Raw genomic sequence first — 25920 nt, forward strand, 5'->3', positions numbered from 1 at the left:
TCGCAGGCAAGCTGGAGCCTATCCCAGCTGACTACGGGCGAAAGGCGGGGTACACCCTGGACAAGTCGCCAGGTCATCACAGGGCTGACACATAGACACAGACAACCATTCACACTCACATTCACACCTACGCTCAATTTAGAGTCACCAGTTAACCTAACCTGCATGTCTTTGGACTGTGGGGGAAACCGGAGCACCCGGAGGAAACCCACACGGACACGGGGAGAACATGCAAACTCCACACAGAAAGGCCCTCGCCGGCCCCGGGGCTCGATCCCAGGACCTTCTTGCTGTGAGGCGACAGCGCTAACCACTACACCACCGTGCCGCCCCGCCCCACCCCACCCCAGAAATCAGCCAATTAAAAATAAAGAAACCCTAAATGTCCTTACAACCATCCTAAAAACAAATACAGCGTTATATCCTGTGTCCTGACAAACCCAACCCAAAACCAATCAATTTAAGGTAGATTAGATTAGATAGAACTTTATTGAGGGTGGCACGGTGGTGTAGTGTTTAGCGCTGTCGCCTCACAGCAAGAAGGTCCTGGTTCGAGCCCCGTGACCGGCGAGGGCCTTTCTGTACGGAGTTTGCATGTTCTCCCCGTGTCCACAGTCCAAAGACATGCAGGTTAGGTGACTCTAAATTGACCGTGAGTGTGAATGGTTGTGTGTCTGAGCCCTGTGATGACCTGGCGACTTGTCCAGGGTGTACCCCGCCTTTCGCCCGTAGTCAGCTCCAGCTTGCCTGCGACCCTGTAGAACAGGATAAAGCGACTAGAGATTATGAGATGAGATGAGATGAGATGAGATGAGATGAGGTCCTGGGCCTGTCAGACACTCTGTGGCAGTCTGATAAACCTTGACATTTTTAACTCATCTCATCTCATTATCTCTAGCCGCTTTATCCTGTCCTACAGGGTCGCAGGCAAGCTGGAGCCTATCCCAGCTGACTACGGGCGAAAGGCGGGGTACACCCTGGACAAGTCGCCAGGTCATCACAGGGCTGACACATAGGCTACGTTTACACTAGACCGTATCTGTCTCGTTTTCTTCGCGGATGCACTGTCCGTTTACATTAAACCGCCTGGAAACGGGAATCCGCCAGCGTCCACGTATTCAATCCAGATCGTGTCAGCTCCGGTGCTGTGTAAACATTCAAAATACGCGGATACGCTGTGCTGAGCTCTAGCTGGCGTCTCATTGGACAACGTCACTGTGACATCCACCTTCCTGATTCGCTGGCGTTGGTCATGTGACGCGACTGCTGAAAAACGGCGCGGACTTCTGCCTTGTATCACCTTTCATTAAAGAGTATAAAAGTATGAAAATACTGCAAATACTGATGCAAATACTGCCCATTGTGTAGTTATGATTGTCTTTAGGCTTGCCATCCTTCCACTTGCAAGTAGTAAGTGATATGCGCTGGGATCTCACACACAGCGTCTCAGTCCCGAATCGTGGCTTGTGCACTTCACTCGTGCGCTCTGTGAGCTGCGCAGGGCCGGAGTGCGCACCCTCCAGAGGGCACTCGCTGTTCAGGGCGGAGTGATTTGGAGCGCAGGATGCCTGCGGAGCCAAGCGTATCCGCGTATTGGCGTTGCTGTGTGCACGGCTAACGGTTTTAGTGTAAACGCGAATCGTTTTAAGAACGTTAATCTGATGATCCGCTGATTCGACGTAATGTAAACGTAGCCATAGACACAGACAACCATTCACACTCACATTCACACCTACGGTCAATTTAGAGTCACCAGTTAACCTAACCTGCATGTCTTTGGACTGTGGGGGAAACCGGAGCACCCGGAGGAAACCCACGCGGACATGGGGAGAACATGTAAACTCCGCACAGAAAGGCCCTCGTCGGCCACGGGGCTCGAACCCGGACCTTCTTGCTGTGAGGCGACAGCGCTAACCACTACACCACCGTGCAGCCCGAGAGTAAAGTGAATGTAATGACATTTGTTTTTATTTAAATTAAGTGCAAACACAACCTTACAAAACTATTTTCAGAGTCTTCAAACCTTGTAAAAAAAACACACAAAAAACACTATAAATATATCTGCACAAGACTTTTGAAGTCTGAACCTTGTAAACATAGGTGTTGGCTACATAAAAGTAAGAAGAAATGTTCTGTAGTTTCAATACTAATTGTAGAAACTTCAGACTACCTATGTTTTCTCCCAAGCCAATTTCCCTTTCAAATGAATACTGATGAGGTAGGTGTAATTCACCTGTAATCCCCCCTCCCCCCTGTCACTGTCAATAGTCCATTTGTCAAAGACCCTGGCCACTATACCTCCCTGCCCCCACACCTCTCTGCTTGGAAAGTTACTGCAAAGAAAAGAAGCCCTAAAAGCCAAAGCTATCACAGTCACAGATTCACATATTCTGGCTTCTTCTAAATCTTATCATAAATATACCCTCTTCAACTGTAAGATCTCTTTCTCATTATCTCTAGCCGCTTTATCCTGTTCTACAGGGTCGCAGGCAAGCTGGAGCCTATCCCAGCTGACTACGGGCGAAAGGCGGGGTACACCCTGGACAAGTCGCCAGGTCATCACAGGGCTGACACATAGACACAGACAACCATTCACACTCATTCACACCTACGGTCAATTTAGAGTCACCAGTTAACCTAACCTGCATGTCTTTGGACTGTGGGGGAAACCGGAGCACCCGGAGGAAACCCACACGGACACGGGGAGAACATGTAAACTCCGCACAGAAAGGCCCTCGTCGGCTGCAAAGCTCGAACCCAGGACCTTCTTGCTGTGAGGCGACAGCGCTAACCACTACACCACCGTGTCGCCCAACTGTAAGATACTCAATAAAATGTTCAATAGATAATGATCATCCCTGGATTGTGTCTCTCTGCTGTCAGTCCTCATCGCAGTCCTCATCTGGATGCCAAGCATCATAACAGTTCCTGTCAGGTTGAAGGCAAAGGAAAACATCACACGTTTCGCACTTCCACAGGGTTTTTGTTTTCCTTCCCTGCAACCTGCAGTACACACAGGCTCTGCGACCATCACCGGCCCTATTCCCATTTGTGTTCAGCTCAATCCCACAAACTGGCTTGTGAGCCTTGCCAACTTTCTTTAGAGGAGCCTTTGGGGCCTCAAAGTTTCTCAGTTGGTATGGAAACAAGTGAACATTTGCACTTGTTTATACCGGTGAAATGGTGTGTGTTCTCACCTCCTCTTGCTACACAATGAGCGAATGATGACACTGATGTTCCATGCGCTTAACATGTGAATAGCTGATAGGCGTGTCGTTAAGAGGCTGCCGCTGGCTGAAGTACTGAAATTCATAAGATTTGCTTTTATTCTCTTTACAAAGTGCTAAAGAGAAACGTTGTTTTAAAGATATATTTATTTGAAAACTAGAAGATTCAAGGTTTCTAGTGGTGTTACTTGAATGTTTCTAGCACAAAAACTTGCGGAGCTTTAGATGTGTGTTTACTAGCACCCAGAGGAAACCCATGCAGACACGGGGAGAACATGCAAATTCTGTACAGAAAGGCCCTCGCCGGCCGCTGGGTTCAGACCCAGAACCTTCTCGCTGTGAGGCGACCGTGCTAACCACTACACCACCATGCCGCCCAAGTAATATGGGGAAGAGAGAGGAGAGGGGCCAGTAGGAGAGATATTGCACTTTATATTGCACTCTGTCCACTATTGCTTATTGTTAGGCTAGGCTACTGCTCCTTCCCGTCGTCTGTCCTCCTGTTACCCCTCCTCCCCCCAGAGAGGAGTTGATGGCGTGAGGGACAAAGGAGTTTTTAAGTCTGTTCGTCCTGCACTTGGGAAGGAGCATTCTGTCACTCAACAGGCTCCTCTGGTTGCTGATGACGGTGTGCAGAGGGTGACTGGGATTGTCCATGATGTTCAGTAGTTTGTCCATAGTCCTATTCTCTGCCACCGTCACCAGAGAGTCCAGCTTAATGGACCACAGAGCCAGCCCGCCTGATCAGTTTGTCCAGCCTGGATGTGTCCTTCTTGGATGTGCTGCCCCACCAGCACACCACGGTGTAAAACAGGACACTGGCGACCACAGACTGATAGAACATCCATAGGAGTTTCCTGCAAATGTTAAAGGACCACAGCCTCCTAAGGAAGTATAGCCTGCTCTGTCCCTTCCTGTATAAGTGTTTGGTGTTGCAAGTCCAGTCCAGCTTGCTGTCCAGCCACAGCCCGAGGTACCTGTAGGAATCCACAGCCTCCACCTTGACTCCCTCGATCAGAACTGGTCGTGACCTTGGTCTGGACCTCCCAAAGTCAATGACCAGCTCCTTGGACTTTCAGATTTTTCAGGTTTAGGTCATAGAAAGAATTTTCCACGACACCCAATTATTAAGTTTATATAAGTTTAGTGGACTGAATTCGAATCACAGACTTCCTATTTTATCCGTTTTTTTAAATTAATGAATTTAGAGCCATGTGGCAGGCAGCACGGTGGTGTCATAGTTAGTACTGTCGCACCAAGCTGTTTTTGTTTTGGGTTGGCTTTAGGACTGGGTTTGTAGAGACATCAAGCAGTTTTCACTGACCAGTTGACTGGTTTCGGGTTGGGTTTAAGCCTGGGTTTGTCAGGACACCAAGCTGTTTTAGGTTTGGGTTAGTTGCAGCCCAATGCTCAATAAAACCAGCCCAAGAACCACCATGACCTTGACAACCCCCCATCCATTCATTATCTGTAGCCGCTTATCCTGTTCTACAGGGTTGCAGGCAAGCTGGAGCCTATCCCAGCTGACTATGGGCGAGAGGCAGGGTACACCCTGGACAAGTGACCTTGACAACCAACCAACCCAAATCCAGTCCAACCTTCAATAAAAATTCCTGCCAAAAAACCAGCCTAGAAAATAGCCAATTAAACAATCCAAAGACCCAAACCTCAGCAGACCATTTCATCCAAAATCATAATTCATCTTCAGTAACACTTTTACCTGGCTCAGGGTTACAGTGGATCCTGGGAACCCTGGGCACAAGGTGCTAATGCATCCTTTATGCCAGTCTATTGCAGAACACCATGCAATTCACACACCCATTCATAGCATTTTGAGAGGTGGAATGAAACTATAGAACCTAGAGCGGACAGAGGGGAACGTCAAAAACTCAGTACGGATAGGAACCCGAGCTCAGGATCAAACTGGTGACCCTGGAACTGTGAGGTGACACCAATACGCACTGAAGCACTAATATAAGCGATAAGTTCAGCCATGCTGTAATTCCAACACAGCTACTGGTATATTTAAAAGTAATCTAATGCATTTCAAACGAAACACCACAGGCCTGTAGTTTCATATTATACTCCTGTATATTGTCATAAATAATTGCTATATGAATGATTAGATTGATAAGTTCAGAAAATTAAGATAGAAATGATATTATGCATACATGTGTTTGCACTTCAAAACATTTACATACATGTAAGGGAAACATAATGTATACCCATAAGGATGTACTGTAGTTGTATAACGTGTTCAAGGTAGGTTTGAAAACATCTGATCTGGCAACTCTGATTTGCTGTCCCGCCCATTTAACCCTTTGCATTTTCTCCGACTGTTTTCCAACATATCCCGCCTTCTGACAGCCGATTGGCTAGTAGTGATACACGCGCACGATTACTATGGGTAAGACTGATTAACCAATCATTGCATAGTAGGTGGGAAATAGAACTTTAGTAACGCCCACTGCCAGTGATTTCATCAGAGAATGGTAGCGTCATGAGACTGTCTGTCCATTTTCATTGGCTAATATAGCGCTACGAAAAAGAAAGCGTGAATTTGATTGGCTGGACGCTCTGTCAATCTGCCAGTGTTCGTGTGGATAAGGCGCGAGTCGGCACTCTGTAGCTGAGAGGGTTTTATCAAACGGAATGTTTTCTTTTCAGGAAATACACACGTGTGGGGTGTTAATATTTATGAGCAGCTCGGTTTGTTATAGTTATGTTATTATATACAGCTAGCGTTTTATTCTCTTACTAGATAGTTGTGTGTATACTGCTATTATTATTATTATTATTATTATTATGATGATGATTCCAGGTTAGTGAATGTTTCCACCGGAAGTGTCATGGTGATCCTGAGGGAAGGTCTGTGTCCGGGGTTGAGTGAAGACCTCATCAAAGCTCTGCGTGAACGAGATGTGAGAACAGGTACTGACAGACAGACAGACAATTTCCCCATTAAACTGAAATCCAGCATTGCTTTCTTAACCATATTTGTCTTTCAGTCGAGGACCTTGTCTTGTCTGATCCAGAACATCTGGCCCAGAAGTGCTCCGTGTCCTACAAGGTTTGTAGTGAACTCAGCTGGACACTCATCTCATCTCATTATCTCTAGCCGCTTTATCCTTCTACAGGGTCGCAGGCAAGCTGGAGCCTATCCCAGCTGACTACGGGCGAAAGGCGGGGTACACCCTGGACAAGTCGCCAGGTCATCACAGGGCTGACACATAGACACAGACAACCATTCACACTCACATTCACACCTACGGTCAATTTAGAGTCACCAGTTAACCTAACCTGCATGTCTTTGGACTGTGGGGGAAACCGGAGCACCCGGAGGAAACCCACGCGGACACGGGGAGAACATGCAAACTCCACACAGAAAGGCCCTCGCCGGCCACGGGGCTCGAACCCGGACCTTCTTGCTGTGAGGCGACAGCGCTAACCACTACACCACCGTGCCGCCTCAGCTGGACACTAAAAGTGTTTAATAACATCTGCACATAACACTTTGCCCATATATTCATCCTGCTAAGGTGTTAAATCAAACGAGTCCTGGATTTGAACATATAACTGGAGAACTTGGACAACTGATGTTACCTCAGAACATGCCATCCATCTGTTCATTCATCCGTTTATTTATTTATTCATTCATCCACCCACCCATCCATTTGTTTGTTCATCCATCCATCCATCCACTCATCCAATCCACCCATCTATTCATCCACTCAACCAATCCACCTGTCCATTCATCTATTCATCCACCCAGCCGTCTGCCCGTTCGCCCACGTGGCCGTCCATTCACCCGGCCGCCTGCTTGTCCAGCCGTCCGTCCATCTGGCCGCTCGTCCAGCCGTCCGCCCGCTCGTCCAGCCGTCCGTCCATCTGCCCGCTTGTCCAGCCTTCCGTCCACCTGCCCATTCATTTATTCATTCACCCATCCATTTGTCTATTCATCAATCTACCTGTCTATTCATTCATCCACCCAACCCTCCGCCCAGCCGCCCGTTCATTCTTCCACCTGCCAATTTATTTATTCATTCACCCATCCATTTGTCTATTCATCAATCCACCGTCTATTCATTCATCCACCCAACCCTCCACCCATCCATCTCTTCATTCATCTACCCATCCATTTGTCTATTCATCAATCCATGCGTCTGTTCATTCATTCATCCACCCAACCCTCCAGCCATCTGTTCATTCATCCACCCATCTTCAGTAACTGCGCTATCCTGGTCATGGTGGATTCGGAGACTATCTGAGGAACAATTTGACGTGAAGTGGGAATACACCCAGGTTGCGACACCAGTCCTCCGAAGGGCTCCTTCACCTTTCTGTGAGACACTACACAAAGAAACTGCCAGCAAAACAGCAGTGTTGCATTTACAAACAAACCTGACTTTAGCGATACTTGATGTATCCTGGTAGGTATTAAATAAATGATGAAAAAGAAATGTATGCAAGTTAATTTTATTGATGAAGTACATTTAAAGGGAACTTGTTATTTAAAAAAAAAAGCACTCACTTTTTCAGTGCTTGTGCACATATATTTGGGCGTCTGGAGCCTACCAACCCACAAACTCTAAAATATGACTGTCAGTTTCTTTTGCGGTGCCTATTTCAGAAAACGTGAGACCCCTCTTTCTACGTCATTAGAAAGGAGCTTATTAGAATAATCCCACCCCCTCATCCAAGTATCTCCACTCATGGCTTGAGAACTGCCATTGTGAATTAATATTTATGAGGAAGGTGCTACCTGATTGGCTGGCGGAAGAGGGGGTGGGGTGAGCAGTGGCTCATTATCAATTAAAGGAACAGGCACTCAAATCGGCCGTTTTGAACAGGGCTGTTTAGGCAGGGTGAGAAGGGAGCTGTGGAGCTTTATTATTATGGTATTTTGACCAAAGCACGTCACAGGCGTTTCATTAAGACCTCATGGAACTGTGTTAACTTGTGGAAAAGGGGTATGTCACCTTTAAAACAATGAAAGTTGCCCAAGGAATGGTACATAGCTAAGATCTTACAACCCCGATTCCAAAAAAGTTGGGACAAAGTACAAATTGTAAATAAAAATGGAATGCAATGATGTGGAAGTTTCAAAATTATATATTTTATTCAGAATAGAACATGGATGACATATCAAATGTTTAAACTGAGAAAATGTATCATTTAAAGAGAAAAATTAGGTGATTTTAAATTTCATGACAACACCACATCTCAAAGTTGGGACAAGGCCATGTTTACCACTGTGAGACATCCCCTTTTCTCTTTACAACAGTCTGTAAACGTCTGGGGACTGAGGAGACAAGTTGCTCAAGTTTAGGGATAGGAATGTTAACCCATTCTTGTCTAATGTAGGATTCTAGTTGCTCAACTGTCTTGGGTCTTTTTTGTCGTATCTTCCATTTTATGATGCACTAAATGTTTTCTATGGGTGAAAGATCTGGACTGCAGGCTGGCCAGTTCAGTACCCGGACCCTTCTTCTACGCAGCCATGATGCTGTAATTGATGCAGTATGTAGTTTGGCATTGTCATGTTGGAAAATGCAAGGTCTTCCCTGAAAGAGATGTCGTCTGGATGGGAGCATGTGTTGCTCTAGAACCTGGATATACCTTTCAGCATTGATGGTGTCTTTCCAGATGTGTAAGCTGCCCATGCCACACGCACTAATGCAACCCCATACCATCAGAGATGCAGGCTTCTGAACTGAGCACTGATAACAACTTGGGTCGTCCTTCTCCTCTTTAGTCCGAATGAGACGGCGTCCCTGATTTCCATAAAGAACTTCAAATTTTGATTCATCTGACCACAGAACAGTTTTCCACTTTGCCACAGTCCATTTTAAACGAGCCTTGGCCCAGAGAAGACGTCTGCGCTTCTGGATCATGTTTAGATACGGCTTCTTTGAACTATAGAGTTTTAGCTGGCAACGGCGGACGGCACGGGAAATTGTGTTCACAGATAATGTTCTCTGGAAATATTCCTGAGTCCATTTTGTGATTTCCAATACAGAAGCATGCCTGTATGTGATGCAGTGCCGTCTAAGGGCCCGAAGATCACGGGCACCCAGTATGGTTTTCCGGCCTTGACCCTTACGCACAGAGATTCTTCCAGATTCTCTGAATCTTTTGATGATATTATGCCCTGTAGATGATGATATGTTCAAACTCTTTGCAATTTTACACTGTCGAACTCCTTTCTGATATTGCTCCACTATTTGTCGGCGCAGAATTAGGGGGATTGGTGATCCTCTTCCCATCTTTACTTCTGAGAGCTGCTGCCACTCCAAGATGCTCTTTTTATACCCAGTCATGTTAATGACCTATTGCCAATTGACCTAATGAGTTGCAATTTGGTCCTCCAGCTGTTCCTTTTTTGTACCTTTAACTTTTCCAGCCTCTTATTGCCCCTGTCCCAACTTTTTTGCGATGTGTTGCTGTTGTGAAATTTCAAATGAGCCAATATTTGGCATGAAATTTCAAAATGTCTCACTTTCGACATTTGATATGTTGTCTATGTTCTATTGTGAATACAGTATCAGTTTTTGAGATTTGTAAATTATTGCATTCCGTTTTTATTTACAATTTGTACTTTGTCCCAACATTTTTGGAATCGGGGTTGTATAAGCTTTAGGGGTTAAAAGGTGGGTGGAGAGTCTGTAAAAGCTCCAAATTTTAAAAGATTAGCCAACGATTGCACAGGAGTTGAGATTTAGTGCAAAATTGGTGGGGGGAAAAACCCTTCGTGACACACTTCACATCAGTTGTTTGATAGAAGAATGTCAAGGCCATGCTAAAATCTATTTTCACTGGCTAATATAGTTAATGCTATGAAAAAGAGGGTACACTTGATTGGCTGGATGCGCTGCCACTTTGTTAAATGCTTACAAATGCATCAAATAAAGTATCACAGTATTGATATATTATAGTATCGCTCCAACCTTACCTCAGACTAGATCACTGGTCTTGAGTGACAAGCTACAGGTCATGGAAGATGAAACTTAAGTGTGTCTGAAGAGTTGCATGTTCTTTCCAGACCTTGGTGGCAGTTCGGCGTGTGCTTCTGGCCCAGCATGCGGCGTTTCCAGTCTCAGGAGCTGAGCTGTACGACGAGCTGCTGAGCTCCACTTCTATTCTCTCCACAGGAATCACCAGGTGACAGCATTCCCACACGACCATATCCCAGTACAGACAGATCAGCGTGAGCAGTTTCGATGTTCCAGGACTCGGAAACAATGCATGAACGTTATCTCAAACATCTGTGGTTTTATAGCAATAGCATTTATGATGTTTGAACCCTTGCCTTGGTGAATAGTCATGTTCATATCTGCAAAAACAGTGCACTGATCGAAGGAAAATATCTCTCACTACTGATGACAGGTAATCATATACACCAGTCAGCTATAACATTAAAACCACTGACGGGTGAAGTGAAGAACGTTTGATTATCTCATTACAGTGGCATTGGGTGGGATATATTAGGCAGCAAGAGAATGGTCAGTTCTTGAAGTTGATGTGTTGGAAGCAGGAAAAATGGGCAAGCGTAAGGAGTGACTTTGACCTGGGCCAAATTGCGATTGCTAGATGACTGGGTCTGAGCATCTCCAAAATGGCACATCTTGTGGGGTGTTCCCAGTATGCAGCGATTAACACCTACCAAAAGTGGTCCAAGGATCCAAAGGACAACCAGTGAACTGGCGACAGGGTCATGGGTGTTGAAGGCTCATTGATCGCATGGAGCACGAAGGCTAGCCTGTATGGCATCTTTCACTTCCTGTTTTAGTCAGCATTATCTTTTTCAGCAGTCTGTGCTACAGTAGCCCTTCTGTGGGATTGGACCTTGTGGACTAACCTTCGTGCCCCATACGAATCAATGCATCACCGGTTGTCTGTCGGGTGTCCCACTGCATACCGGGAACCCCCCCACAAGATGTGCCATTTTGGAGATGCTCAGACCCAGTCATCTAGCCATCACAATTTGGCCCTTGTCAGAGTCACTCAGATCCTTACGCTTGCCCATTTTTCCTGCTTCAAGAACTGACCATTCTCTTGCTGCTTAATATATCCCACCCCTTGACAGGTGCCATTGTAATGAGCTAATCAAACGTTCTTCACTTCACCTGTCAGTGGTCATAATGCTGTTATGGCTGATCGGTGTATACTATATGGCCAAAGGTATGTTGACACCTGATCAACACACCACAACCACAGATTGTTCTCTATAATGCTGGCACCTCTGCCCTTTTCAGAATCGGATACAGTACGGCAGGGCTTTTCAAAGTGTGGGGCGCGCCTCCCCTGGGGGGCGCAACGTGAGGAAACATAAGCCAGAATAAGTTACTATTGCGGACATTTAGCGAACTTCAGCTAGCCTTTGCCAGAGACAAAATGGATCGATTTTTAGTAGCTAAAGCTACAGTGAGTGAGGAGACAGAGTCTGGGCCAAGCAAAAAACCAGACCCTCCAGGATTTCGCGATGTTGCGATTCAATCAATCCCCGCGAATTCAGGGCGGTGTTGCAATTATATCCAATCACCGCAACTTTCCCGCAAATTTGACCAATCACTGGCATCGACAAACTACCTTCCGCCTTACTTCCGTGTATACGTTCAAGAGAAGCAGCATGCGCGCAGTGTTGCCAGATTGGGTGGTTTTAAGTGCATTTTGGCAGGTTTTGAACATATTTTGGGCTGGAAAACGTCAGCAGTATCTGGCAACACTGCATGTGCGAGTCAGTGTTTCTGTAGGCTTAAATTCTGTTACTGAAAGTGTGTTATGTTTACAGTGAAGGACTGTGTGCACTTTACATTATTTTTTTTACTTAATACAAGAAATTAATGGATGCCAACATTTTTGCCAAAATGTTATTTTATTTTCCATTGTTTAGGCAGCTTCAGCATCATACTGTGAGATTCTGTTCAAATTGTTTTTTTTCTTCTATGAAGCCTGAGCCATTTATTTTATTAGTTTATAATTATTGTTTAATTTAGTCTTCAGGAGAGACTGCCTGCACACAGTACTAGTATTAATAGTTTTTTTTTCTTACATGAAAGCTGAGGCATTTATATTATATTTTAAGGTAACTTCATGTTGTGCTGTGAGGTTCTCTGCACTTTAACTTTTGAACCAACAGGTGCATTTGGATAAGTAAAGCCTATTTTTCTGCATTTTTGTAGTCCTGGTCATCTTTTATATTGGTAAAGTTGTTTATAGGACCATTTCTCAGTGTCTTTGTTTTTTTAATCAATAGTTTTTCAGTAATAACTTAATATTTAACATATCACTCAATTTTAATCACAAAAAGAGAAAATCGCAACAATTTCTCGCAACTTTCACTTCCTCCCGCAATGTAATCGCAACAAAAACCTAAACACCACAACCTTCATCGCAATTTTTTGGAAAACCCCACGCAACATCAGACACTTTAGCCCGCAACAATCACAAAAAAGGCCTGCAGAATCCTGGGGGGACTGGAAAAAGAAGGAAGTCTGACCACGATTATTTAAAGTTTGGATTTTCATGGACTGGATTTGAAGATGCTCCACTGCCACAGTGTGTTGTCTGCCAAGAGGTGCTCGCTAACGATGCTATGAGATGTTTAAAATGTGTAAAACAAGATGTTTAAAAAAGAAAAGCACAGATGTTTAAAATGTATAAAAGAAAAAAGTGTGTACAACAACCATTTTTTTTTTTTTTTTTTTTTAATACGAATGGAACATTAAGTATAGCAACAACAAAAATTGTGAGGGGGGGCGCTGTTGTTTATTTGCTCTCTGAGGGGGGGCTGACTCTCCCACACTTTGAAAACCCCTGCAGTATGGTATACTTGAATGTAAATTGTGTACCTTGCTACAGTATGGTGTGTTTAAGACTAAAGGCTTTCCTCCTCTCCGTATGTGTAGTGTCGATAAGCTGCTTGACTCGGGTCTGTACACAGGGGAGATCACCGAACTGTGTGGAGGACCAGGAACAGGTAAAACACAGGTGAGCATTCCCAGTCAAACCTCCAAGATGATATATACAGTATACAGATATAGTAATTTGTCAGTCGCCCAGTAACATCAACTCCTCTTAAATGTGTTCATTTATCAGCGGTTATAATTGGAAAGGTGCAAATAAAAAAAAAAAAAGTATAGCAGAAGTATTCACTCCTGTTGTTGCAAAACACCTTTTTTTTTTTTTTTCCGAAAAAGACATGGCTACAAGGTCAAGTTCTTAGCTCTTCTGCAGTGGGCTGGACAGGGATGTGATTTTTCCGCGAATTCGCGGAATTCCGCTTTTTTCACCTCAAAATTTGAAAAAAATTTTTTTTCCGATTTTTCGCCCAAAAATCCGCCTTCACATCCTATTCGTTCCGACTTTCAGTAATTCCGTCATTGAGATGAAACGAGGTACGTGATTGGCCCATCGCTCTGTAACAACCAATGAACGCGCTTGTTAGATAGCTGTACGTAAGCTCGCTTTAAACAAAGAGTTGAAAGATGGCAGCCTCCGTGATCGAGCGTAAAGATGCACCTGATCATCAGTTTGGTGTGTGTTTTTAAAGTAAATAAACATGGGGAAGAAGAAAAAACAACCCAGCTCATTTCTTTCCCCATATTAAACCTGTGAGTGGTGATGGTGTCACTGCACGTGCGACAGTTGGGTATGTTTTCGCGGAATGACGAAGGTTGCCGTGGCAACGGGGCCTCGCGCCATCTGTTGCTTCCTGGATGCGCATGTGCACGCTATGAAAGCTGTGGCGAAAAGGTTAGCATCGGAGGCTAAACCTTCTGAGGAGAAAAGAAGGGGCGGTTTTTATTTCAGTTTGTTTTAGTTACGTCCGAAGACACAGCAGTTTAAATCACGGCTCTAGTTTACAAATCAAAATGATTACTCAGTGAAAACAAAACAAAAGCTAGAGAGAGGGGGAGTGGTGGGAGTTTAACCTGGGAAAGTGAGGCCAAGTTTACATTAGACCGTATCTGTCTCGTTTTCTTCGCGGATGCACTGTCCGTTTACATTAAAACGCCGGGAAACGGGAATCCGCCAGGGTCCACGTATTCAATCCAAATCGTGTCTGGTCCGGTGCTGTGTAAACATTGAGGATACGCGGATACGCTGTGCTGAGCTCTAGCTGGCGTCGTCATTGGACAACGTCACTGTGACATCCACCTTCCTGATTCGCTGGCGTTGGTCATGTGACGCGACTGCTGAAAAACGGCGCGGACTTCCGCCTTGTATCACCTTTCATTAAAGAGTATAAAAGTATGAAAATACTGCAAATACTGATGCAAATACTGCCCATTGTGTAGTTATGATTGTCTTTAGGCTTGCCATCCTTCCACTTGCAAGTGGTAAGTGACGCGCATGCCCGATATGCGCTGGGATCACACACACAGCGGCTCAGTCCCGAATCACTGCTCGTGCGCTTCACTCGCGCGCTCTGTGAGCTGCGCAGGGCCGGAGTGCGCACCCTCCAGAGGGCACTCGCTGTTCAGGGCGGAGTGATTTGGAGCGCAGGATGCCTGCGGAGCTGAGCGTATCCGTGTATTGGCGTTGCTGTGTGTACACGAATCGTGTGTTGGCATTGCTGTGTGCACACTAATCGTTTTAAAAACGTTAATCTGATGATCCGCTGATACGGTCTAATGTAAACCCCACCCGAGTCTGTGAGGCGGCAGTGATGCTTGACCCCTCCCGCCTCCTCTCACTTTACCTCAGTCTCTGCCAACTTCATCACAGATTATTTCACCTCTTTCACTCGAAGTTAGTTTTAATTTTCGCTCAAAACTTTTCCCACAGCGTGGATGTAAGGTAATTATACACAATTTTGATTTGTTTATTCAATATTAAAATGTTAGTGCAAATAATACATACTTGCCAACTTTTCAAAATTCTCATGAGGGAGAAAAGTGCATGAAAGACATTTTCAATTGGCCGAGGGTCTGATGCGCGGTTGAAATGATAGAAACAGTGGATCCCAATTAATTGCAAACACATTTTTTGTGAAAAAGTGATTTTTATTCTTGCATATGAAAATCCTCAAGTGAGTGAACACTGTACAGTTCTGTATATGAGTCAATTTCACAGAAAACGTTTTTTTTTTTTTTTGGTCCGGACGTGTTTTGTTTACATTTTGAGATTTCTAAAACCTTTTTATGGTCTCGTATGATAAAACATTATCAGTTCTACCTTGCATTTCAAAATTTGACTACTTTGGTTCATAAATGTGCATTTTGTAGCAAATTTTAGGGTCAAAAATGAGCAAAAATGGCTGTTCCACTGAAAAGAGACTTTTTTTTTTTCAGACATGATTCTTAATGTTAGACAAAGGTGGAATTGAAACTTTTTCATGTTCAACGACAAGACTGTGGAAACCACAATGGACATATGTCACAAATTGAAAATGCCATGAAGAAAAGAGATTTTTTCGATGTTTTGTTAATTTTTGTACCTGTCCCAGAGGTTTGTGTCAGTTCTGTTACCATGATTAATCACATAACAAAAATAAATGCTCCCAAAAGCTATTATTGAAATTATTTGTTGCCAAGGATCTACATATTCTCACCTTTTATATGGATGGCAGAATGAACTGAATCTGAGAATATTTACTTAAAAATTTCAGTTTTGGTAAGTAGTCTATGCATGACTCATTTTTTTGTGTCAATCCAACGGGGTGTGCAGTAACTTAATCAAATATTAGAAGTTGCCATACATAAGAAGCAAACCGGGAGACTACCAGGAGCAATAGAGTTTAATAAAGAATGGTGGATGAATTCTTATGTTGCATCATGTTTGTTTGAAAAGGCACATTTAGGTATGTTCAACTTCTACAGTAATTGAAAGTATAAATTTTGTTTTTCCTTATACAATTTTCTATTTATTCTAATGCAGATGATTTAATTTAGAATGACATTTTTAGGTTTCATGTTTTGGCTTTTTGTCAGTTAAGAATCCCTGAATTTACTATAGGGGCTCAGAGTTGCATGTTGACCATTAAATTGGCTTGAATTTGTTAATCCTGACAAGTTTTTTCTTGTGTTTGCGCTTGCCATTTTAGTACAATTTAAGTCAGAAAAACCCCAGAACCCAGGAGCTTTGGGGGGCTTCGCCCTCCCTTGTCCCCCCACCAGGGCCTGCGGCCCCCAGACCCCCGGCTAAAATTTTCAGATAATTTCACCAGCCCCAAATCACATCCCTGGCTGGATTATAACCTTGTACATTCGACACCCTTGATGATTTTTTTTTTTTTTGGGGGGGGATTATTTTAATACCAAGTCAAGGACTTTTTTCATGAGATGTGACATAACATCTCAGCTTTTTTTTTTAAAATACCCCTGCTCTAAAGGAGAGGGGGTATACTGGTTTACCTCCGTCCGGCCGTCCATCCGAAACCCCCTTTTTCTCAGCAACTAGAAATCACAACTGCTTGATATTTGGTGCCGAGCTTCAGCTTGGGGTTCTATACCATGTGTACCATTTTCAGGTCTGTCCCATATCAACTTCCTGTTTACCGACATAATGCATTTGTGAAACACACTGTGGATTTACAAAATTTTCCTAACACTTTTCTCAGTAACTACAAATCACAACTGCTTGATATTTGGCGCCGAGCTTCAGCTTGGGGTTCTGTACCATGTGTACCATTTTCAGGTCTGTCCCATATCAACTTCCTGTTTACCGACATAATGCATTTGTGAAGCACACTGTGGATTTACAAAATTTTCCTAACACTTTTCTCAGTAACTACAAATCACAACTGCTTGATATTTGGCGCCGAGCTTCAGCTTGGGGTTCTGTACCGTGTGTACCATTTTCAGGTCTGTCCCATATCAACTTCCTGTTTACGCAACATGTAGGGTGGATTTTGACGCGATTTCAAAATGACAGTTTACCAGGATGGTATCTGAAATCCCTGGGGAGAGACACGGCTCTTTACTTACTCGTTTCAGGGTTCATTATTTGTTGAAGTCACCATTCATAATAAGTGTCCTATTCCTTCGATTGCTCGCATTCTGATATAAGCGAGAGCGGGGGGGGGATACGTAAGTGAGCAGTAGCTCACATTTGATCTTATTATTCGATCTCATCTTCGTCCTTAGATGTGCTTCAGCGTAGCTGTCAACATTGCACATCAGCTCAACCAGAAGGTTGTGTACATTGACACAAACGGAGGAATATGCGCGAACCGGCTGCTTCAGATGCTCCAGCAGAAAACGGTCAATACCGCAGAGCAGGTAGGACACCCACTATCGAGAGCTGATTGGAACCAATAAGTCCGTAATTTCATAGTAACAGCTTGCACAGGGATGTGTACCTGTCGTAATGTAAGCGATAACAGGGACTAATCTGTCTCAGGAATGTTCCGTGTAACTATAAAATGTGATGCCATTTAATAAATTAAAAAATATATATTTTAATTGTTGTATAAGAGGAGTAAAACACTTTGGACTGTTACCAGTCCACCCATCTGTGCTGCTGTTGATTATTTTTCCATAACGGCACTCTCTCAAGTGCTTTTATTCCGAACATATCTAGCGTCTATATGCATTTTATGTAGATGAACGCTCTCCAGAGGATCAGTGTGCTCCGAGTGTTTGACGTCTTCGCCTTGCTGTCCTGTCTTCAAAATCTGAGAGCCAGTGGTCTTCAGAAGGTAGATTGATTTTAAATCTAATTTGAACTCGCAGATTTGTTTTTCTTTTGGAAACAAACAAAAAAAAAGGCAAATATGCTCGAGTTTGATCTGAACCTTTGACTGTCTTAGGGAGCTGGTGGTGGTTCAGTCAAAGCCGTGATCGTGGATTCTGTGTCAGCCGTGCTCTCCCATATGCTTGGCGGAAAACAGAACGAAGGTGACCTTTTTTTTTTTCTTTCTTCCCCATCTCAGTGTCATACAGTTGACTGAATGAGTGAGTGAGTTAGCGTTGATTCGTCACTTCCTGTAGGGATGTCCTTGATGATGCAGGTGGCTACAGAACTGAAGATGATGGCCAAAGATTTTAACGTAGCTGTTCTGGTGAGTGTCCGTACGGTACTTAAAGGTCATAGGCGACGGTCGGAGGTGAAACATAGAATATCAACTTTATTGTCTAGAAGAACGACCCAAAAAGCGAATTAAATTTTCCTAGTGTTTTAATTTGCACCTAAAATTGAATAAAACGGTTAAAATATACTGTTTTGCCCAATTTCCGAAGGTTTGTTTGCATCTCACTTATGCGCACTTTCACCGCCAGCGGACCGTCGTCGTGACGTCATTTAAGCCAAACAGACTGGGAGCAGTTCTGTGTTTACCTGCGAACAGAGCACACGTGTACGGACTTTGGTCGTGAGAGGTTGTGTAAAATGTCTGAAAGCGATAGTGATTTTGAAGTAGGAACTCCTCCAAATTGGATATCGAGAGGTGAAACCATATATGTATGAACCTATGGCTGTTGCGAAGTAATCGGTGAATGTGGCTCACTGGTTTGACCGTGCAGCCTCGGAATCGGACAGCGACTCGGCCGACTCTGATCGCGGTGACCCCGGACCCCAACAAGACTCGCGCCCAAACGATTTATCCTGGTAGTTATGATAAATTCCTACTTCCATCATAGTAATACCAAATAACCGCCCTCCCTAGTGGATACAGGGAACGATTACTGGACAGCACGCCGGTAGGTCACATTAGCCTGCCATCCGCGGCATTATACTATTTATAGCCGACTCTAAGCGAGGAAATATCCCTTTGTCTCATTTCCACAATGATTGTACAGGATCCCTCAGGATTCTTGACTTGTCAATTGCAAGCAAAAGTAAAAATGTTTACCGCCAGTCTTCCCCTTTTTGCTTGAGCGTTGCTGCTCCGTTTCTTCTTTGACTGATTGATTTTGTTTCATGCGCACAATCCACTCTCTCCGCCTCGTCTCCTCTTCCGGAAAAAAACAACCCTCTGGCTTTACGCGCACAATCCACTCTCTCCGCCTCTTCTCCTTTTTCGGAAAAAGCCAACCCTCTCGCTCCGCCTCTTCTCCTCTTTTGGAAAAAGCCAATCCACTCTCTCTGCCTCTTCTCCTGTCTCGGAAAAAGGTAAAAACTTCTTCCTGAACCGGTCCCGTTGTTACAATTCACTGCACAACAATAAGGCATGGGGGTTTCTCTTTGGAAATTCCCGAACGCACGTCTGCACTCAAGCCGAACGGCAATGCAAGTAAACGGAAGTGGACTCAACTCAAGCGGTTTGTTTGGCTTAAATGACGTCACGCACCGAGTGGTCATGAAAATAGCCGACAGAAATTCGCTGTGATCCGCGCTAACTTACTTTTAATTATTACTTATTAACAATACTTCTTGGGACCAGAAGAAAATTACACGGACGTATTTTTAACATATAAACTTTCAAATGTGCATAAAATTAAAACCGTTGCCTATGAGCTTTAAAGACGTTTAGGTGAGATTCCTTGAAAGAATGCCTTCAATTCCTGATTCCCAAGGAATTTACTTTGGGATATGAATGGGTCAGGTGACCAATCACGTAACGCGAGATGGGAATAATCAGCTGAAGGCAGGACTGGGGCAGTCATGGAGTCACGTTCCACGCACACGAATCCTCCTGCAGCGTTTGGAGCAGCCTGGACCTTCTTCCAGCTTCCGCACAGCCACTCTATTTAAATCCTCCCGACAGGTCAGTTTTTTATTCAGCTGATGTAAGGAAATGGAAGAATACCGATATGTTGGATGTAAAGGGTTTTGATATGAGGAGAAACTGCAATTCTCTACAGAGTGACAAGTACAAGTCTATTCCAAATTATTCACTGCATATGAGTAATTGTGCGCTCTGATTGGCTACTCTACTACTAGGATATCAGCTCATATACCGTGAGTAAAGAAAAACAAAATGGTGGCGTGTGTTGCTGAACCAACCAAGGACGAAATAAAAACTACTCGAAAACAAAACCCCCCAAAACACAAAAGCAACAAAATATGGAATAAAAGTATTTGATGGTCAGAACATTTTTCCCTTAAGAATTATTATAACATTTTTCACAAATTGCTAGTCATTTTGCTGGTTTGTTTACATTCTAAGCGAAAATAACTTTTATCGAATTTGCAAAAAAATAAATGCTCTGTTTCTCAAAATCCAGTGAATGTGGATAGAATAAAACAGTTATTCCACTCAATCTCATCGTACACGGCTTATAGCCAACTCGGTGCTGCGTCGGCCATCAACTCGCGTACAGCTCGATTTCGTGGAATAACTGTTAGATCATTAATTATTGTTAGTTTGTATTTAAGCAACCAAAAAAATGCTTCATAACCTATAGTGGTGCTTGAAAGTTTGTGAACCCTTTAGAATTTTCTATATTTCTGCATAAATATGACCTAAAACAAGATCAGATTTTCACACGAGTCCTAAAAAGTACACTGACAGTCAATGAAAATGTCCAGGTGACATTTATGAAAATAATTTTATTCATAAGCTATGAAATCATGTACTAGAAGCTTACAGATCAATATACTGACATTTAACTCGAGATGAATAAACAAAAAATCACAATTGTTGTGAGCTTTGATAATGTACAGTCCGAACAAAATGGATACCCTGTAATTGGAAAGTTGCAGCTTCAGTACCGAGTATTGTCCCCACCAACAGCAATACAAGCCGTCAGTCTGCGACGCATACTGCGTATCAAATGGCAAATCCTGTCTTGTGGAATGGCCTGCCACTCCTCTTGAAGAGCCTGGATCAGTTGACCTCTGTTCATGGGACGAGGAACACGGTTCTGGATCTGAACACCAAGGTGATCCCATAAATGCTCAATGGGATTGCGATCAGGTGAATACGCAGGCCATGGCAGGGTTTGGACATTCTGACCTTCCAGGAACCCTCTGGTGACACGGGCAGCATGTGGACGTGCATCTGTCATCTGGATTTAACCGTGGCATCTTGGACATAAGGAATACAAAAGTCGGCTTTTTCATGGCCTTAATAAAGGCTATCCAACCCATCCTTTCAACCGTGTACAAATTTTTGTTTTTCTCCAAAACAGCACTTTGAGCTGATTCCTAAAGACCACTCCCTGAAGACTATTGAAAAATGTTTGGATTGAGGAGAACTCATTAATGACTTCTGTGCACGCTATTCAATAGAAACATCTCTAAACAAACATTTCCCCAACTCCGTATTGCACAATATGTTGAATTATTGACCTGGACTTTTTCATTGACTGCCAGTGTAGATAAAGAGAACCCAGTTAAACAAATGAGACAAAAACATTTTACTTGGTCATTTATTTATTGAGGAAAATGATCCAATATTACATATCTGTAGTGGCAAAAGTATGTGAACCTTTGCTTTCAGTATCTGGTGTGACCCCCTTGTGCAGCAATAACTGCAACTAAACGTTTCCGGTAACTGTTGATCAGTCTTGCACACCGGCTTGGAGGAATTTTAGCCCATTCCTCCGTACAGAACAGCTTCAACTCTGGGATGAACTGCTCACTTCAGGTCCTTCCACAACATTTCGATTGGATTAAGGTCAGGACTTTGACTTGGCCATTCCAGAACATTAACTTTATTCTTTTTTTTTTTTAAGATTTTTTTTGGCCTTTTTTCACCTTTATTGGATAGGACAGTGTAGAGACAGGAAATGAGTGGGAGAGAGACGGGGAGGGATCGGGAAATGACCTCGGGTCGGAATCGAACCCGGGTCCCCGGATTTATGGTATGGTGCCTTATCCACCTGAGCCATGACGCCCCCAACTTTATTCTTCTTTAACCATTCTTTGGTAGAACGACTTGTGTGCTTAGGGACGTTGTCTTGCTGCATGACCCACCTTCTCTTGAGATTCAGTTCATGGACAGATGTCCTGACATTTTTATTTAGAATTTGCTGGTATAATTCAGAATTCATTGTTCCATCAATGATGGCAAGCCGTCCTGGCCCAGATGCAGCAAAACAGGCCCAAACCATGATACTACCACCACCATGTTTCACAGATGGGATAAGGTTCTTATGCTGGAATGCAGCATTTTCCTTTCTCCAAACATAACGCTTCTCATTTAAACCATAAAGTTCTATTTTGGTCTCATCCGTCCACAAAACATTTTTCCAATAGCCTTCTGGCTTGTCCATGTGATCTTTAGCAAACTGCAGATGAGCAGCAATGTTCTTTTTGGAGAGCAGTGGCTTTCTCCTTGCAACCCTGCCATGCACACCATTGTTGTTCAGTGTTCTCCTGATGGTGGACTCATGAACATTAGCCAATGTGAGAGAGGCCTTCAGTTGCTTAGAAGTTACCCTGGGGTCCTTTGGGACCTCACTGACTATTACACGCCTTGCTCTTGAATTTCCTCCATTTGTACACAATCTGTCTGACTGTGGATTGGTGGAGTCCAAACTCTTTAGAGATGGTTTTGTAACCTTTTCCAGCCTGATGAGCATCAACAACGCTTTTTCTGAGGTCCTCAGAAATCTCCTTTGTCCGTGCCATGATACACTTCCACAAACGTGTTGTGAAGATCAGACTTTGATAGATCCCTGTTCTTTAAATAAAACAGGGTGCCCACTCACACCTGATTTGTCATCCCACTGATTGAAAACACCTGACTCGAATTTCACCTTCAAATTAACTGCTAATCCTAGAGGTTCACATACTTTTGCCACTCACAGATATGTAATATTGGATCATTTTCCTCAATAAATAAATGACCAAGTATAATATTTTTGTCTCATTTGTTTAACTGGGTTCTCTTTATCTACTTTTAGGACTTGCGTGAAAATCTGATGATGTTTTTGGTCATATTTATCCAGAAATGTAGAAAATTCTAAAGGGTTCACAAACTTTCAAGCACCACTGTAACATCAAGTTGCATTTGACTTGTTTAGACATTTTTTGTAACTCGAATTTCTCTCTCCATAAAACGTGCTTAAAAATGTTGGTTCATTTATTAAGTATTCAATATCTGTTCACATTTAAAAGTTTCACGCTCTTCAACTTCAATGTTGAAATGACCATTAGTTGAGAGAATTTATTCAAAAGAAAATTTAGTTGCATCTCCTCTTTTCCAAAACAGCTGTTTTTTTTTTCCCCCTCCAGTCAGCTTCATAAGTAATAGCACCCTCACTTTAAAAATAAAAGGTTATTTGGAGAGAATTTCTAGCAATTATTATACATCCATCCGTCCGAAACACCCTTTTTCTGAGCAATCACAAATCAGAGCCACTTGGTACCAAACTTCAGCTTGGGGTTCTATACCGTGTGTACCATTTTCAGGTCTGTCGCACATCAACTTCCTGTTTACAGACAGTATATTTACGAAACGTATATCGTGGATTTACAAAAATTTTTGTAACACTTTTCTCAGCAAGTATAAATCACAATTGCTTGCATTCTGATGAGCGTGAGCAGTAGCTCACAGCTGATTGTGTTGCAACGTTTTTTTTTTTCCTCCTTAAATTACTTCACTGAAATGATTACACTTCTCGAATTTTCCAGTGAGAGTTTAAACTAGTTAATATCTTTATTCATAACATTTTCATCCATCTTTACCGGGGTGCCAATAATTCTGGAGCTGACGGTTGCATAGAAGGAAAGTCGGCTGTTCCCATTAGGGGTCGCCACAGTAGATAATGTCCCTCCATCTCTTCCTGTCCTCTACGTCATCTCCCTCCCCCAGCCCCATCACACCAACCGTCCTGATGTCCTCTTTCACCACATCCATCACTCATCTTTGCTCTTCGTCTTTTCTTTCTACCTGGCAACTCCATCTCCAGCATTCTTTTCCCAGTATACCCTGGATCTCCCCTCTCAGTCAGTGCGTTGACACGCACATAGAGAAAATCGAATTTCTGCCGTAGCTCGACTGAAATCGAAGTTCTAAATGCCATGAAAACACCTTAGCTCGGCTGAAATCGAACCGAACTGGATTTCTCGTCATCGAGCTACGCGACCTAGATTATGCGATTGTAGCCGAGCTACTTAGTGCATGTAAACCCTATCGAGCTACTTACTTCAGCACTGCCCCTTCCGCGAGTGACGAGACCACAAGCGGGAAACACAACAGCCTCGGTCGGCATGACAACAGTAGTAGAAACGTGCACTTCTGGAGCAATGAGGAGATAGAGTTCATGCTCATTCAGCTTAAGGAGTTGAATATATCTATCTCGATGTTGCTGTCCTCGTCGTCGTTCTTCTTGTGAACACGGAACTGATAACTTTGTTTATACTCTTGAATAGCTCTTCATGACGACAACCGGAAGTGTACCAACACGATGGGGCGTGTAGCGCCACCTGTGGCTCGGGTGCACAATGTACCTCACACAATAGCTCGATTTCCTTGTGTGCATGTAGGATTGGATTTCTCTGGCACCCCTGCTGGGACCCTTAGCTCGATTACCGACAGTAGCTCGATTTGGATGTGCATGTAAACGCACTGACTTTGTCTCCAAGCTGTCCTACCTGTTCTGTCCTTCTAATAATAAATATCGTTCTTCTAATGTAAGGAAATCCTGTTAAAAAAAAAAAAATCAGACCAACTGTTTGGCAAATGATCCTCCTTATTCTGTAGTTGTGGTTATTAAGATGGTAGTGATGATTTTGGTGTCTCTTTTTTTTTTTAAAGCCCTGCTACATGATGGAGGAGTTTGATTTGAGTCCACAGCCTCAGGGAGAGTCACAGACCGGGTTTGCGGCGAAGAGAAAACTGGACACTGATTCATAAGAAGCTGCACTGCTGATCTTTCGGTACCTAACATTTTGAGAAGAGTCACGATGTGGACTATATTCAGTCGGAACGGTTGAGTTTTATACACCGGATTGGACCCAGTAAACATCACGTCTAGTTCTGAAAGTTCTACGTAAATCAACAACCACTCTGAAGTTGAGGATAGCACCTTCTGAAATGTTTTATTCCTCTTGCACCACAGCAGTTTGCCAACGATGATGTTACTTTTATTCATGAATGACAAAACAAGCCATTTCCTGTTAACTACTTTTGTCCGGTGTATGTGTCATGATAACATTAATAGGAATGTTAATTTCATATAAACCTCGCAGTCATAGAAAATGAATCAGTACAAGTCTTTAAAGGAACAGTCCACCGTACTTCCATAATGAAATATGCTCTTATCTGAATTGAGACGAGCTGCTCCGTACCTCTCCGAGCTTTGCGCGACCTCCCAGTCAGTCAGACGCAATCAGACACGCTGTCACTCCTGTTAGCAATGTAGCTAGGCTCAGCATGGCCAATGGTATTTTTTGGGGCTGTAGTTAGATGCGACCAAACTCTTCCGCGTTTTTCCTGTTTACATAGGTTTATATGACCAGTGATATGAAACAAGTTCAGTTACACAAATTGAAACGTAGCGATTTTCTATACCAGGGGTGTCAAACCTGATCCATAAAGGGCCGTGTGGCTGCAGGTTTTCATTCCAGCCATGCAGCAGCACCCTGATTTGGCTTATTCAATCAACTGACACACCCACCCTTTAATCAAGGGTGGGTGTGGCTGCAAGTATTTGACTGTGTGAAGACAGTTCAGTTGATTGAATGAGCCAAGTCAGGTGTGCTGCTGCATGGCTGGAATGAAAACCTGCAGCCACAAGGCCCTTTATGGATCAGGTTTGACACCCCTGTTCTATACTATGGAAAGTCCACACTATAATGACAGGCGTACTAACACCTTCTGCGCGCTTCAGCAGCGCATTGATATCTGAGCTCCGTA

The 25920-nt window shown here is 43.5% G+C and overlaps 2 protein-coding genes across 3 annotated transcripts in view; one reads left to right on the forward strand and one right to left on the reverse strand.

Moving 5' to 3' along the window:
- tmem248 (transmembrane protein 248) overlaps positions 1-10252 on the reverse strand; it is a 46701-nt gene extending 36449 nt beyond the window's left edge. The window contains exon 1 of the mRNA XM_060912788.1: positions 10180-10252. The gene's annotated coding sequence lies outside the window, so the exon portion shown is untranslated. The remainder of the gene's footprint in view (positions 1-10179) is intronic.
- On the forward strand, positions 5831-25185 carry rad51d (RAD51 paralog D). 2 transcript variants are annotated; one of them, XM_060912785.1, is made up of 11 exons: positions 5831-5936; positions 6049-6158; positions 6236-6297; positions 10270-10388; positions 13136-13217; positions 17318-17452; positions 17776-17871; positions 17983-18070; positions 18164-18234; positions 19717-19878; positions 24820-25185. In XM_060912785.1, the coding sequence occupies exons 2-11, from the start codon at positions 6077-6079 to the stop codon at positions 24916-24918; spliced, it is 996 nt and encodes a 331-aa protein (XP_060768768.1). In that variant the 5' UTR covers positions 5831-5936; positions 6049-6076; the 3' UTR covers positions 24919-25185. The 2 variants fall into 2 exon arrangements, with proteins under 2 accessions (XP_060768768.1, XP_060768769.1); XM_060912786.1 differs by lacking the exon at positions 19717-19878 and having other exon boundaries at positions 5831-6158.
- Positions 25186-25920: the final 735 nt, after the last annotated feature.

This window comes from Neoarius graeffei, chromosome 28 (assembly GCF_027579695.1).
Source record: "Neoarius graeffei isolate fNeoGra1 chromosome 28, fNeoGra1.pri, whole genome shotgun sequence".
NCBI lineage: Eukaryota > Metazoa > Chordata > Actinopteri > Siluriformes > Ariidae > Neoarius > Neoarius graeffei.